This window comes from Panthera pardus, unplaced genomic scaffold (assembly GCF_024362965.1).
Source record: "Panthera pardus isolate Hobbes unplaced genomic scaffold, ASM2436296v1 HiC_scaffold_13, whole genome shotgun sequence".
NCBI lineage: Eukaryota > Metazoa > Chordata > Mammalia > Carnivora > Felidae > Panthera > Panthera pardus.
The window spans coordinates 34,684,814-34,700,211 of NW_026526688.1; the positions used below are offsets into that span (position 1 = coordinate 34,684,814).

The window sequence follows — 15,398 nt, forward strand, 5'->3', positions numbered from 1 at the left end:
ACCCGAGAGCACGATTTGTACTCAGGGCTTTGGATGCCAAGACCATCCCAAGGTGCCCTTTTTCTAGGTCTTCCTAGAGCGCAATAGGCCACGGGGAGAATTTCAGCGTGGAATAAAGCGCTGACAGCGGGTTTGCGCTTGACGTCTTCACCCCGGGTCGCCTCGAGCCGCAGCTTGGAAAGTGGGGACTGAGCGGAGCTACTGGAGGGGGGGGGGGGGGGCAGGGGGCGGAGGGCTGCTCAAAGGGCTCTTAATGAAAATGTCCTAAATGCGTCCACTTTCGGAGGTCAGAGTGCTTGCAGTAAATACCCGCCTATCAGACGTTTGGCTGCCCCGCTGCGGAGAGGAGAATACGATAACTTTTTTTCTAGGAAGTCGTGAGATTTGATTCATTAATATTTGTCCTACTTATTTATCCTGAGGAAATAACTCAAAATGTTCACAAGGTTGAAAGCACAAAGATATCCTCTGAAGCTTTGTTTACAGTGACAAAAACAGATATAATCTAAAACTATAAACACAGTCTATTATGGACCATCCATAACATGGACCACGCTGGTTGTAACTTGTAATTTTCGAATATTGTAATTTTTGAATACATTTGTGAAAACTCTAGTGAAGTGCTGGACATGCTTATGATGTAAATTTAAAATACACAAACTCGCATATACCCTATGCCAAGATAGTGTAAAGAAGGAAGTGAGCTAAATGTCATTTCCGGATGAATCTTGTTTTCTTTTCAACTTTCTCTTGTTTCTACCCCACCCCCACCCCCAAAGGGTGCTTGGTGACTTTTATCATTGAAAAAAACTTAAATAAATGTATGTCATTGCAAGATGTTGATGTCTCTGGGAGTTTCAGCCAGCCCTGCCTCAGGAGTCGCTTAACCTCTCTGATGGTGACTCATCGCTGAAAAAGACAGCAAGGAAGGAAGGAAGGAAGGTAGGAAGGAAGGGAGGGAGGTAGGGAGGGAGGGAGGGAGGAGGGAAGGGGGGAGGAAGGGAGGGAGGAAGGAAGGAAGGGAAACTGGAAACACCTGGAGTGTAGCTTTGATGTAAAGATTAAATGATGTGATGTATAAGAAAGCATTACTTGGTTGAACCATCAAATGTGCCAAAATTTTGTGCCCACTAGACTAGGAACGCGAGTTCAACTTCTCTAAATTTCAGGCAGTAATAAAGCCCAGACGGTTATTGTAACATTGAATTCTCTTAAGAAGACTTACCTAAGAAACAGTTGATCTGAAATCCCAAAAAAGAACTCGATCTCATTTTGATTAAAAGGTACTTTAAAACTCCTTAGAGTCTGCTGAGACTGCTCACCCTAAATCATGTATTCTTAATTGAACCAATGTAGCATGAGTAATAGCGGTGGACATTCACTGATGGCTTCATACACATTATCTCAATTCTCACAATCATCCTACGATGAGCCTATTGTTATCTCCGCTTTAAAAGTAAGCCTTAGTTTAGAGAGGTAAATACTTTAATCAAAGCCCACAGCTGTGTTTAAGAGCAAGGTCTAGACATAGACGTGTTGACTCCACCTTCCAGTTCCCAGCCGCTGCACACACTGTCTCCTTCCACTTGTTGCCAGCTGCGTCCAAGAGGAGTTTTTCTGAAAATCTAATGCTCCCCAGGGCTTCCCACCCCCCTGGGGGCGGGGCTGGAGGTGGGGGTGAGGAGAGAAAGGACGACACCGAGTTCAGACACACTGAAAGTTGGAACGCTGAAAACAATCAACTTTAGGGAGATTAAAGGGGAGGAAGAGAAGGAACTAGGGAGCCCCTGTCTGGGGCCTTGAGAGCGGGGGCTAGTACGTTTCCTCCTCCCCACTCACTCGCGGAGCCCGCCAAGAGGCCAGGGGGCTCCCCCAATATAGCTCCCTTGCCAAGTCTTGGCGACCGTAGCTGAGATGCTCCGCCTACGAAGAGGCCATCTGGGTTCCCCAGACCCAGACTCTGCTCAAAGCGAGAAGTTTCCGGCTGAGGCTAGGCGTAGACGGGTCAAGACTCGCTCCTCCGGCGCCCAGCCTCTGCTCCCAGAACCGAACTCCCCGCCGCGGGGGGACCCCACCCTGCGCCCACTTAAGACTCCAGCATGCTCTTCCAATCCCGCGGGTGCCCAGCCGTCTCCGCCTCAGTTTTCCTCGGCCACGTGAGTGGAGAGTTGAGCAAAGGCCGGGCCGGAAGGACGGGCTCGGGTTGCAGAGCAAGGGTTCCACCCCCCATCCTCTCACGTCCCCTAGGAGAGCCCCCGTGGACGGGGCTGACCTCTGCAGCTCCCTCTATTACCGTATTCACCCAGATACGAGCCGCGCGCAGCACCCTCTCCCATTTTCCTGGCTTTTGAGAACCGTCGACACAAACCAAACCTTTCCGGAAGGTGGCTGGGGGGTGGAGAGGAATTCGAAGGGCGCGGGAAGAAAGCTCCCGGGGAGGAAGGTACAGATTAGCACGTGGTTCCTGCCGGAACCAATGAGGGTCAGCGATCTCGGCCTCGGTCACCCGGCCGGCAGGGATGGCCCAGAGGAAGGCGCAGTCCAGGACACTGGGCTTCTGCCCGCTGTGTTTGCAGCGACAAGAGGGGAAGCTCAGGGCGACACCCAGAGGGTGACCGGGGATACCCCAGCCCCGCCTCCTCCGCCTTCGGGATGCCGCTGAACCCTGTCACCTCCACCCCCTTCTCGGTCAATGATATCCTGAGGCTGGAGCCAGAGCAGATAGATCCCGAATTCTTGCAACTCCGGGAGGCACCGGGCAGCCCTGAAAGCTTTCAGTGCCAGCGACCGGTCCCAGAACCGCGAAAGTCAGAGGTTCACAGCACCTGCAGCGCCCGCGGCGGAAACAGCGACAGGACCGACGAGTCGGGGTGTCCTGGTGGTCCCCCCGAGACGCTCGCAGAGATGGACTCAGAACGCGTGGAGGAGCCACGTAAGTACGCGCGCTCAGGTCTCGGCTTCTACACGGGGATCCTGGCTGTGGGGTTGGTCATGACCAGTTGGCGCCTGGGGCTAACGCGCATCTCCTGGTCTTTCCTGCTCCGAGGGCTTCTATTTCCCCTTGTTTGAGAATTCCAAAAGGCAGATCTCTCAGCCCCCTCTACCATCCCCTTCAGACACCCGGTGTGCTTCCTGCGCCCCCTGAATCGTAGGGGGTTCATTATTTCCATAGCCTGCCCTCTGCTTCGCACAAGCTCATCACCCCCAGTCACAGCCACACTTCCCAGAAACTCCAGCTTCCCTTTCTCACAGCGAAACCCTCTAGGTGTCTTAGCTCTGTTCCAACACCACGGGTCTCCCCTGCCATTTCCTCGTCTCTGTACCCTAAAGCGTCTGCCCCAAGTGTAGCCATCAAAGCAGCCGAGCGCTTTGGGAGTGGAAAGTCGGCCGGCTCTGGGGCAAGCCGCAGCTTGGGGCTTGCTGAGTGGCCTGGCCAGCCCAGTCATCCTCCGCCCAGGTTCCTCGTCTGGACAAAGAGAGGTGGCGACCAGATCAGGTCGTGTCTGCGTCCCTAGGCCTGAACGGCCCTGCGGGCGCTGGCGGACGCTCCTCCGCGTCTGGCAGCCGGGTAAGGGCAGCTCCAGGTTTCGAAGCTCTGGGAGACGACTCCGGGGGTCTCCGTGCCTGGTCTCCGAAAGTGCCACGTCGTGCGCAGGGAAGCCAGGCCTTGGCACCTGTGCCTAGCCGCAGGAAGGGAAGGAGCAGGCATTGAGTTGTGTTGCCTTGGCTCCTGAGACCTGGGAAGCTTCCGCAGAAAAGTGTCCACATTCCAAGGGATGAAGAAGCCACTCTTCTCTCTGCGCCTCCGTGCGCGTCTGGGGTCCGCCCCGCCAGGCCTGTCGTGTCGGGCCTCTTCCGCCAGGCCGTGCCACGGCCCATCCATTCAAGGCTCAAACGAATAAGTAAAGGGACTAGTTCAGAGTTGTTTGTTGACTAATGGCCTGGTTACTCACCCACTCCAGGAGCCTGGAGAACATTAACCTTTGCTGTGTGTTCTCAGAGAGGCCTGTGGGTTTCTGCAGACTCTATAAACACTAATTCCCTCCGAGCTGCTCAGCCAACTCGTCACTCACTCTGGCTTTGTTGAGAAAGGATCGCGGTACTCGGACCACAGCTGTTACCTGCCAGCCAAAGGAACGCGCACCGCTTTCTCCTCACCTGGGGAACCCCTAAGCAGCATCTCTTATGAGGCTGCCATGGACTTAACTCGGAGGAGGGGCCTGCGCCCGGCTCCAGGGACTAAGCCCGGGTCCACTGCAATGATCGAACGTTCCTGGTGGAGTCTGCGTACTTTGCCTGTCCCCAGACCACCTTGCTTTCAGAGACCAGGGCAAGAGGGGCTGCAGACCAAGGGCGCTTGCTGCTGGCACGCACCAGGGTGTCACGCAGCCCCTTGGCCTGCATGGTCAGCGACTCTGAAATGGGATCCTTCTTGTTCCAAAGAGTTGCTTAAGGTCAGTTGTTACTTTTCAATTTGCTAAGATTAAAATCCCCATCAATATTTTCCCTCTTTGCGAGATGTCCCCAGTTTCTCTGAGCACAAGCTGAAGGAAGGCCGAAGAAAGTTTTTATTTCCACAAACTTCAGCTATCAAACAGCCCCATCACCTGCCTCCAGAAGACTGTGTCAACAGGGGTGGGGGTTTGGAGTCGGGTTCCAACCCGCACCTTCCCTAATCAGGCGAGTTCTGCTCTACCTCACCCAGAACTCGCAGCCCCTCGGCATTCCTGGTTTTCTCCTGGCGTGATTCTCCATGAAAACTCGGCGTTTCCTCTCTACCTACCCTTGAGTTAAAACAGAGCTTAGCCAAGACAGAAAAGAGGTGGGGAGAAGGGGAGGAGAGGCTGTATCTCTGCGTGCTTCAGGCACAGCCGCCTCAGTCCGGGTGATCCGCGAGGGCACCAACCCTGGGAAGAGGAAGGCAGGGTGAAACCAACGCCACCTGCTTGCCAAAGACACCCCAAAGGAGAAAGAGGTCGCTTTTTAAAAAGCCAAATGTGGGTCTAAACTTTGTATATTCCTCCAAGAGAACCGCAGTTTCCAAGCCAAGAATCAGGAAATCGAAATATTTTGTTCAGTTTTATTCTATTTGGATTAAAGAGCATCACATCCAAGAAAGATGGGGCCGGTCCCTGGTGCCGGTGGAGCGCTTGATGACCAAAAAGACAAGGGTGTGGGCAAGGGTGGGGTGAAGGTCGGAGACTCTCAGGGCACCCGCCCCTGCCTTGGATCTGAATAACCTGCGATGCGCCCCGGACCACCACGGATAACCAGGCAGACAGGAACCCACTGGCAAGCGCGTCACCAAGTTTCCGCTCTGTCCCTAACTCTCTCTCTATCATCTCTCTCTCTCCCTTTCTCTGTCCCCCCTTTCCACCCAGGGCGGTCCAAAGTCAATCTCCATCTAACAGGCCCCCACACTCACACATGGTCCTCGAGGTAAAAGCTTCCCCAAACACCGCCACGCTAGAACCGAACCACAGCGAATCGCCCCCTACCCCACCACCCACCCACAGACCTTCTAAGAAGAAAATGAAGTGGTCTTAGATTCTTGATCAACTACCTTTTGGGACAAGGCTGTACACCGGGGACCCTGGAGTGGCAGCATTTACGTATGTGCCTGCAGATACAACAGCGGCAGAGCGTGGGGGGAAAGGAGCCTTCAGACCGTCCTGGGACGGGGGTGAGGGGTCGGCAGAGGGGACGGAAGGGGACGCGGAGTGAAGGCTGCCAGGGGAGAGGGGCGTCTCTTGGAAACCATGTAACTGCTTCGGGGAGCCGGAGGCTGGGCGCTGACGCTGTTCCTTCCTGTGCTTTTAGAGCCGGGCCTCAGCGCAGCCTCGCCCCTCCACGGCGGGAACAGGGGGCCAGAGCTCGGCGTCGGCGACCCCGGCAGCGGCGCGCGCGGGACCGGCCCCGAGCAGCCCAAGGCGCGCCAGCGGCGGAAGCCCCGCGTGCTCTTCTCGCAGGCGCAGGTGCTGGCGCTGGAGCGGCGCTTCAAGCAGCAGCGGTACGTGTCGGCGCCCGAGCGCGAGCACCTGGCCAGCGCGCTGCAGCTCACGCCCACGCAGGTCAAGATCTGGTTCCAGAACAGGCGCTACAAGTGCAAGAGACAGCGCCAGGACAAGTCCCTAGAACTGGCGGGCCACCCCCCGGCGCCGCGCCGGGTGGCGGTGCCCGTGCTGGTGCGGGACGGCAAGCCCTGCCTGGGCCCCGGCGCGCCGGCTTTCCCGGGCCCCTACGGCGCCGCCGCGGCGCCCTATTCCTGTTACGGCGGCTACGCGGGCGCCCCTTTTGGCGCCGGCTACGGCGGCGGCTACGCGGGCGCGCCCCCGGGTCCTGCGACGCCCGCACCCCTGGCCAGCGCGGGTTTCGGCGGGGGTGGCCCCGGCGCCGGCCCGCAGAGCCACCTGCCCGCCGCGCTGCAGGGCGTCAGGGCCTGGTGAGGCGCGGTGGCTCCGAGACGCCCGCCGTGTCCCGGTGCTCCGTGCCAGCCTCGCCGCCCACCGCTTTCGGCGGCCGGGATGGAGGGCGGCGCTGGCGGAGCGACCGGATGGCACTTCTCCCCGAGCAATCCCTGGGACTGCGAATTGCCCCCGACAAGCCATCCCGCTGAAGGCCCGGGGACGGTCTTCTCCCCAAAGACAGCGCGCAGGGCCTGCGCCGGCCGCCCACGAAGCAGCCCTGGGAGGGAGGAGAGCCCGGGGTGGCTGGCAGTTTCTCGTTCGGAGCAGTACTGAAGCAGGTGACTTGTGGAGCCTCAAACCCAGGGTTTGCTGATAGGCTCCTGAATTTGTGCGCAGCAGCCTGGAGCCTGGGCGGGGTGGGGGGTGGTGGTGAATGGGGGGTTCGGGGCTCTAGAGGGCCTCGATCCTCCATTAAAGGCAAGGGGGGTGGGGAAGAATGAGGAGTCCAATGAGATGTGGGAACCCGGGTGTAGAGCGGGGCGGGGTGGGGGGTGCAGGAGGTCCTGGTGAGGAACTATCGTGTGAGCTAACCCCTCAGGGGACTTTAAAATGCCCTCCCCCCTTACCCGCCTCGCTTCTCTGTTCGCAGAGGACTGCATTAATCCAGTGGGGACGTGGTTGCTCTCGGGGAAGGTATTCTGGCTCTCCCCTTCACGGTCACTGCATTTTATCCCCTGTATTCAGCCCAGCACCTTGAGTGAATACACTAAATATATTTGTGTGTGTTTGCGTGTGTGGGGGCCATTAGAATCCACCCACCTCTCCTTACCTCTAAGCAACTTCGAATTAAAATAAAAAACGACACCCAGAAGTTCTGACTCCTCGGTGCAGACAAGATTTCCTAGGGAGACAAAATGGTTGGACTCCTGGAGATAGGTGACCCGATTTCTTCGCTCTCTCTCTCTGTGGAGTTTCTTTCAAACCACAACCCTTTTCTAAACCAGGCAACAGGAAAGGAGGCATCCAGGAGGCCGTAAGTCCACCTAGGGATGGGTAGGACACCTGAACTTTAGGGGGAAATCATGACCCTCCTCCGTAAAGATGTTTGAAATTCTGCAAATTTAAGACCGAAAACAAACTCATTCTATTAATGGGAACAAGGGGTCAGATGCATTTATCTCTGGCAGGAAAATTGGGCCCCTGTTTTCTCCCCTTGGATAACATTTGTAGACAATGAAAACTCTGGTTCTTCACCCCTCCACCACTAACATGCCAAAAATTAAATTCTATTTAATAAATGCGAATATTTAACCAAAATGTACTGGCCCTGCATTTTCTCATTTCTGAATGTGTCCTGATTGTTTCCACCAACGTGAGAAACAGACTTCTTTGGTCCTATGTAAACTATACCTGACTAGTCATTGCTAACATCTCTTGAAGCTTATGTGTTCAAGCTAAAAACAAGAGTATTATTCTTATTTTTTCTTACTACCATTTCCTTACATTTTCCCTCCTTTTGATTTTCATCCTTTTTTATTTCTCTATTTTCGCTGTTAATAAAAATACATTTAGACATACTCCACAGTGTCTTGTAACTATAGTTTGTGCTGTGCTCCTGAGATTAAAAAGGGAAGTTTGTGTACTTTAAATTTGGGACCAATAAATATTCCTTGGCCAATTCAGCTAAGATAAAAAAAAAAATAGAGATTAGAGTTAAACTGTCCATCGCGGGAAAATGGTCACACGGCGTTACCGTCTTTCACTTTGGGGGACATTCCTTACAAAAGGGAAGGACACGTGGACACTGGCCTTAGATTCATGACAGTTGAGCTTAAGTTCAATGCTTCCACTGAGGGACCATCTGTCCAGCCCCCAGTTGTTCAGTGAGTCCTATTACGTTTTCCCAAGAGCAGATTCTAAAGTTCTGCATGTTAATTTTTAAAAATCCTTTGTTGCGGTTCTTTGGGTAAGGTGCTCGCCCTGGAATCGTAGGTCACCATCGCAGGGATCTATCTAGCAGAGTACTCGGCACCGAATAGAGAAACAGTAAATGTTAGTTTCTTCGCCCTTTGCCCCCTTCTCACATGGAAAAGTAAGCACCAAGGCTGGTCCCAGATGTTCTGAACAGGCCTTGCTTCCCATGCTGCCTCGACATTTTGAACCACACGGAAAAAGCACAGCCTCGAGGATGAGCTATGGCTTGGTCAAGTCTGTGAGTGAAGGCAAAAGCAGCTTGGTTCAGTCATCAGCAACTCAGTCATCACCCAGATGTTTCTGGAAGGGCTGCTGCCCCGAAGAAATTTACTATCTCATTGGATACCAGAGACTAACAGGAGAAAGGTATCTAAAAATACAAGGTGGTCGATGCTGCGTGTCAAAGAGGATAGACAGTGCGCCCTCTCTGGAAAGAAAGAGAAGGGGTGGGGGAGGAGGTGGGTGTTTGCAGGAGGGGATTAAGCCTGGTGATTAGTGTGGGAATGACACTGTTTACTGGGAGAGGCTCCAGGAAAGGTCGAAGCCTCAGGAGTGGAGAAAAGTAAGCGGGCACACGCCAAAGCCATGCTCGTGTTCTACAGTAGTTTGAGATGCAGTTCAAGGCTAGCTTCTGGGAATTCGTGAACTGCATTCAGTTGGCTGAAGGGGCGTGGGAGGCTGGATGGCATGTTGCTGTCATATATGCCCAAGATCCTTTAGAGGTGCCGTTGATTTACGACATTTTTTGTTCTGCTCTCGAGATTTTTGCAGCCTCCGTTTTTGCTGCTGTAAACAAACAAACAAACAAACAAAAAACTAAACTAACAAAACCTTGTCCGTAGGCAATCCGTGTGGTTTTCTCTTGGGTGGAGATTCCGGAAGCTTGAGATTCTCCCGACACCAACGATGGCTTTCCAAAAGGAAAGCAGAGGGAAGGGCAACTGTCTTCTCCCGTCTCCTCACTTTCTGCCTGTCAAGATCACTTTAAAACGCATCCCTCTCTCAGCTCATCAAGCCCACCTCCAGCTGCCCATCTTCCGTCCTGGAATCTCTCCTTTGCACTGAGAGCTGCCCCTTTGTGTGTGCGTCTTACCGTCCCCAGCTTAGCCGGCCCGGCTTTCACCAGGGAGGCGCTCTGCAAGCAATCAGCTCTTATCTGCATCGTTCAGCCCCGTCACTTCAGGCACCTCTTAATGTTCACAAGCTTCCCAAATGGGAAGTAATTGACCTCTAAACAAAACAAAAAAGCTCTCAGAGAGATAGCAGAGGTTCCTTTCCTGACTGTCCCAGGGCTAAGGGTCTCACCTAGGCCAGGTGGGTAAGTCAATAAAATTGCAGACTTCCTGGCTCCCAGTCCTTCCTCCCCTCCCTCCCCAGCGCCTTCCAGCCCTTTCTCCGATACCATCTGCAAATCAGATGCAGCCTGAGTAGAACTCCAATTTCAGAGTTGCCAGAGATTTCTGGAATTTTGTTTTTTGTAATTTTATCATTACAATGAGGTAACTTTGGAGGGACGGATTTAAATCTTTTGAAATTCCATCTGAAAAGTGGGTACAATCCTCAGAGTTGATTCTAGCTCTTTGGGATATCGACCTGCTGATGCGCCTTTCTCTTTTTCACAAAACAAGGGAACTTCCAGGCTGGAAAGCTGTGCCTTCCACTCCCCCCAGAGAGAGGCCTCTTCAGAGAGAGATGAAAGGTGGTGGAGGAACACTGAGTTTGAAAAGTTGTTGGACCTCATTCTAGTCCCACTTTGACCGGAAGCACATTTTTGTGACCTTGAGCAAGCCTGTAACCTCTCTGGGCTTCAGTCTCCTTGTTTATAAAACGGAGGCAGTGGGTCTCTGAGGCTATTATCCTATGTCGTGTGTCTTCCTGTTGATTTCAGATGCATTTATATATTTTAATGTTTATTTCTTTTTGAGGGACAACGAGAGATAGAGTGCAAGCAGGGGAGGGGCAGAGAGAGAGGGGGGGGAAACACAGAATCCAAAGCAGGTTCCAGGCTCCAAATTTTCAGCACAGAGCCCCATGTGGGGCTCGAACCCACCAACCATGAGATCATGACCAGAGCTGAAGTCCAATGCTTAACCGACTGAGCCACCCAGGCACCCAAGTAACCTGCATTTTAGAAGTGGAGAAACGCAGGTGCAGAGAATCTAAAGGGCTCATCTCAAATTCTACATTAGTGACCATGTCAGAACTTGGTCATGTCTCTCAATGCATAGATCAGTTTTATTTCTGTCTCCTAACACATGTGAGGTTTTTTATGATAAAATGTTTAAAGCAGTCAACAAATGGAGAGAGAATTGCTATAGCTTAATTTATTTCATATAAATTAACCAACTCAACGGATTGAGCCACTCAGGCGCGCCCCGATGCATTTATGTTTTTTTAATCGTAGGGTAGATCATATCCAGAAAAGTACATAAAACATATATATGCGATTGAGAGAATAATTGTAAAATGAACACAGATGTAGCCCCCCCTTAAGGCAAGAGACAGGGAGTGCCAGTTCTCTAGCAGCCCTTCTCCTCAAGCCACTTCCAGAATGCAAAGCCCTTTCCTCCCTCCTTCCCCAAAGGAGTCACCAGCTATTCTGACTTTTGTGATGATAATTTACAGGCTTCGGTTTCTGGATTTACCCAAGGGGACACATCCCTCAACAAAGTGGTTTAATTTTGCCTGACTTTAGATGTTACATAAATAGAATCGTACTGCCAGTATTCTTCTGGGATTTGCTTCTTTTATTCAGCTTGATGTTCGCGAGATTTATCCATGCTGTTGCGTGGGAGGTTTAGTCTGCTCATTTTCTCTCTTTCTTTTTATTTTTTTCTAATTTTATCTTTTATTATTTTTTTTAAGTAAGCTCTATGCAATGTGGGGCTCGAACTCAAGGCCCCGAGATCAAGAGTCCCCAACGTCTTCCCGATTCCCATGCTCTACTGACGGAGCCAGCCAGCCTTCTCAAGTTTGCTCATTTTCATTGCTACATTGTAACCTCACTGAATGCATGTACCTCACTGTATGTATTTGCTAAAAAAGTAGAGTTTCCAGCGGGGATTGTAGCAAAGAATGCTGCTGTGGGAGCACCTTTCCCACTGGTGCAGCTGTATTCCCTGGCTGGAGTGTGTCCCGTGGCCCCTGTGAATTGACTTGCAGGACAAGGATGTATCATCGGACAGATTTCCATGTATGTTTCATAAACATATCAGTCTTACACCGATACACCTTCTGTATGATTTCGTTGCATACTCATCACCTCTGTATGGGCAGAGAACATTCCTGTTCCAAATCCACAGAGAGAGTCCAAGGGCCAGTGGTGCCTGGATGGCTCAGTCGGTTGAGCAACTGACTCTTGATTTTAGTTCAGGTCATGATTTTGAGGTTGGTGAGTTTGAGCCCCAGGTTGGGCTCTGCACTAACAGTGCAGAACCTGCTTGGGATTCTTTCTCTCTCCCTCTCTCTCCTCCCCTCTCCCTCCTCTCAAAATAAAGAAATAAACTTTTTTTTTTTTTTAAAGAAGAGTCCGAGGGCCAGAAGGGTGCATTAGAGACAGAACTCTGACCAGACCCCGACCCCCTGCCCTCTGGCCATTGGTTACTCCCACTGACTACTCAATGGGAAGTTCAGGTCCTGACACTAATCAAATGACCATTGAGTGACACTGCTTTCTTCATTCCCTGAAGGACAAATGCATTAGAGGGTGGCAGGCTTTGGAAAGCTGAGTGAGGGGATAAATATGAGGCAAGATGCCAGAGAGAGTGGGAAGCAGGTGGGAGAGTCAGCACCCTCTGTCACTAGTGAGCAAACAGATATTTAAAGAGTCTGGCTGTCATGTCCCCTTGCCCATTTTTTCTGCATTTCCCCCCTGCACTTTGAATCCCCAGAGATGCTGATTCACACTTTCAGATGGCCAGCTCTTGAGAGTGAAAACAATTCAGCCCCGAGCCAAGCCATTTCTCCTTAGGCCCACCTCCCTGCCTCAGAGGAGAGCTTCCGGGAAAGTCGCTCTGCCTTCCTCCCCGACTGTCTGTTTAGACTCCAGCGAGTCCGCCAGAGAGAAGGATGTGGGCTTAGTTGACACAGTCCAGATTCCACTGTAAGAAAAGCCGATTTGCCCAGCAGCCCTGGCCAGAATCTCAGAGCACTTGCTTACTTAGTCCCTCCAGGGCTTTCTTTATAAGTTGGTCTCAGCCAAACCTGCTTCCTTCCCATCCATGCCTCAATAATTCCTGCTTCCTCCTGTCACCAGCCCAGCTTAATTGCTTGAAACCCTAAGGCCCAGGAAATTGGAATCTGAAGTTAAGACTTCAGTGGGACAAAGGTGAACTTTCCTTTGATGGCTCATGTTTCCAGCCCTATGCTGGGCCTTCTGATATCTCCCCTGGACATTCCCCATGGGTCAGGTCCCCAGGTACCTGCTCCTGGAGCATCTTGGCCTTCTCCATCACGATGCATTTACTCTCTGTGTATTTTGTCCCTTCCCAACAATCAGCCTCATGTCGGTGACAGACCCCAGTGTGTTTTGAACACACACTATGTCTGTCATGGAGTTGGGGCCCAATACCATTTTTTGATTGACCAAATGAGTGAATGGTTGCTGTCTAGCTTCCTTGCCTGATTCCACAAAGTCTGCATTAAAGACCCAGCTTCTGATCTGGCTCCTTGGTAGTTGGAAGAAAGTCCAGTGTGTGAATAGGGATCTGGTTCCTGGCAGGGGTCTTTGAGCCCTGATAACAAGGACTCTAAGAGCTTCTATCAGTCAGGTTACGGCCATGGTGAAAAATAATTCCTCTGTTTTATTCTTCTAGCCATCCTCCTGTAGGCCAACTTAACTGGCAAGTATTAAGGATAATTAGATTGAACATAGTGGGGGGGGGGGAATATAATGCCAGTATCATTAAAAGAAAATATTTACAGGATCAGAACACACAAGGATGCATAACACGGAGTCCTTGTCTTCAAGAGGGACATTAAACTGTGGGTAAGACAAGCACCTATAAAGCCAAATATACTACAGGAAAAAAACTAGAATGGGTGCTTATACATATATGAATTATTCAATGAATTAAATGAACATTTACCTTTATTACAATTGCTACCCAAAAGATGCTTATAGTGGTGAGACATGTGGCAGGGATTTCTAGCTGTCATCCAATAACTATTCCCCCTTTTTTCTTTTTAAAAATTTTTTAATATTTATTTATTTTTGAGAGAAAGAAAGAGAAAGAGAGAGAGACAGACAGAGCATGAGCAGGGGAGGGGCAGAGAGAGGGAGACACAGAATCTGAAGCAGGCTCCAGGCTCTGAGCTGTCAGCACAGAGCCCGACAAGGGGCTCGAACTCGTAGACCACGAACCACAAGATCATGACCTGAGCTGAAGTCGGACGCTTCACCGACTGAGCCACCCAGGCACGCTCCCCCCACCTTTTTCTTTAGTAATAGAATCCCCGAGGATTAATCACACAGCCTTCCAGATAATGACTGTATTTCCCAGACTCCTTTGCAGCTAAGAGTGGCCAAGTAACTGAGTTCTGGCTAAAAGGATGTTAGCGGAAGTGACGTGTGCCCCCTCCAGGACATAGCCTTAAACGGAAGGGAACTTCTCTTCACTTCCTTCTCTTCCTGCCCCTGGATGGAGGGGTGGGAAGAGCAGTAGCTATCTTAGATTATGACACAGCAACAAGATGGAAGAAGCCTAGGTCCCCAGCACCTTATGGGCTTTGCTCTGCTTACACACTGGCTATTATACGAGAAAAATAAAACATCGGTCTCGTTCCAGCCAGTTGTGTTGGCTTGTCATTTAGCCACTGTTATTTGTAGCGGCTGAATAGGCATCTCAAGTAATAGAGGACACAGGCAGGTAATTAGAAAACTAGCGGGTATGTTAGTTGGTATCTCTTAGCTGGTATCTCTTAGAGGAGAAATAAATCAAGCCAAATAATCTGGGAAAGCTTGAGGAAAGAGAAGGAGCTTGAGATAAGCCCCTTGAAAGGGTGAACAGATTTGGATAGTGGGGGCGGTAGAGAGGCTGGGGAATCCACATGGAGGAACTTAGTAGTGAGGGGTATACCACGTAAAGTACGTGGGAACCAAGGACTCTGTGTGAGGTGACGTGGAAGGTAGCACTCTGGATATCCCACAGTCAGAGTGTTCGACTTGTGTGCCCTCTCCCCAGCCAATGTCATCGACTCTGAAGCCAGGTAACTGCCAAATCCCACACTCAACATCTCCAGCTCTACCCTCATCCAGAGTTCCAGATCTGAGTTGCCTGTCCCCTCCTGGACATTTCCCTTTGAATATTTCCTGAGCCCATCTCTCTCCACCTCCTCCTGCCTGTGACCCAGGCTGACGCTCCATTGGCCCATTTCACCTTTCCTGTCTCCTCCCAGCCCTATTCTAGGTTCCCACTGCTCCCACCCAAGTTCAGATTATCTGTCTCTTGTCACGTGCGATTGCACCCTAACTCATTTCTCTGCCTCTACTCTCTTTTCTCCTGGCCATTTTTCAGGCTGCTACAGGATTTGAAAACAAAACAAACAAAACAAAACAAACAAAACAAAACAAAACAACATGTTGTGTATTCCTTGGTGAAGAACTCACTCTCAAGACACAGTCCACATTCTATAACCCGACACATGAAACTCTTACCTACATTTCCAGCTTCATGTCCTGCTGGGTTCTTCCACATGCCTTCTCTTGCGTTCGGCCGACTATTCTGGCTTTCCTAAGCACACGAGACATGCCTCCCCTTTTAGTCTCTGAGGTCCCACTCAAAAGCCACCTCCTGGAGAAATTCAGGGTGTCTCTCGTCAGGATTTTCTGGGCACTTGCAGCTCCTGGCTTATCCCTGGCTGTAATACGCATTGAATTTCAGTTGGTTGTTTCTCTAATTGCTCACGAGTGAGAGCATAAGCCTCTTGATTGAGTAAATTTTACCCAATTTATTTTATTTTTATAAATTGTTATTGAAGTATAACATATACAGAGAAAAGTACATGAACACCATACAT

General features: G+C 51.1%; 1 protein-coding gene across 1 annotated transcript; it reads left to right on the forward strand.

Annotated features, from left to right (window-relative positions):
• The first annotated feature begins 2,178 nt into the window (after window positions 1–2,178).
• NKX2-6 (NK2 homeobox 6) lies at window positions 2,179–6,446 on the forward strand. Its single transcript, XM_019467068.2, has 2 exons — window positions 2,179–2,932; window positions 5,821–6,446. Exons 1-2 carry the CDS (start codon window positions 2,653–2,655, stop codon window positions 6,444–6,446), a joined length of 906 nt encoding a protein of 301 aa, XP_019322613.2. The 5' UTR covers window positions 2,179–2,652.
• The last annotated feature ends 8,952 nt before the right edge of the window (window positions 6,447–15,398 follow it).

Bases quoted from the DNA above. Each gene is read 5' to 3' on its own strand.
- NKX2-6 (XM_019467068.2), top strand. From the start codon at position 2,653: ATGCCGCTGAACCCTGTCACCTCCACCCCCTTCTCGGTCAATGATATC. The intron at 2,933-5,820 runs GTAAGTACGCGC...CTGTGCTTTTAG, and splicing joins AGAACGCGTGGAGGAGCCAC to AGCCGGGCCTCAGCGCAGCC.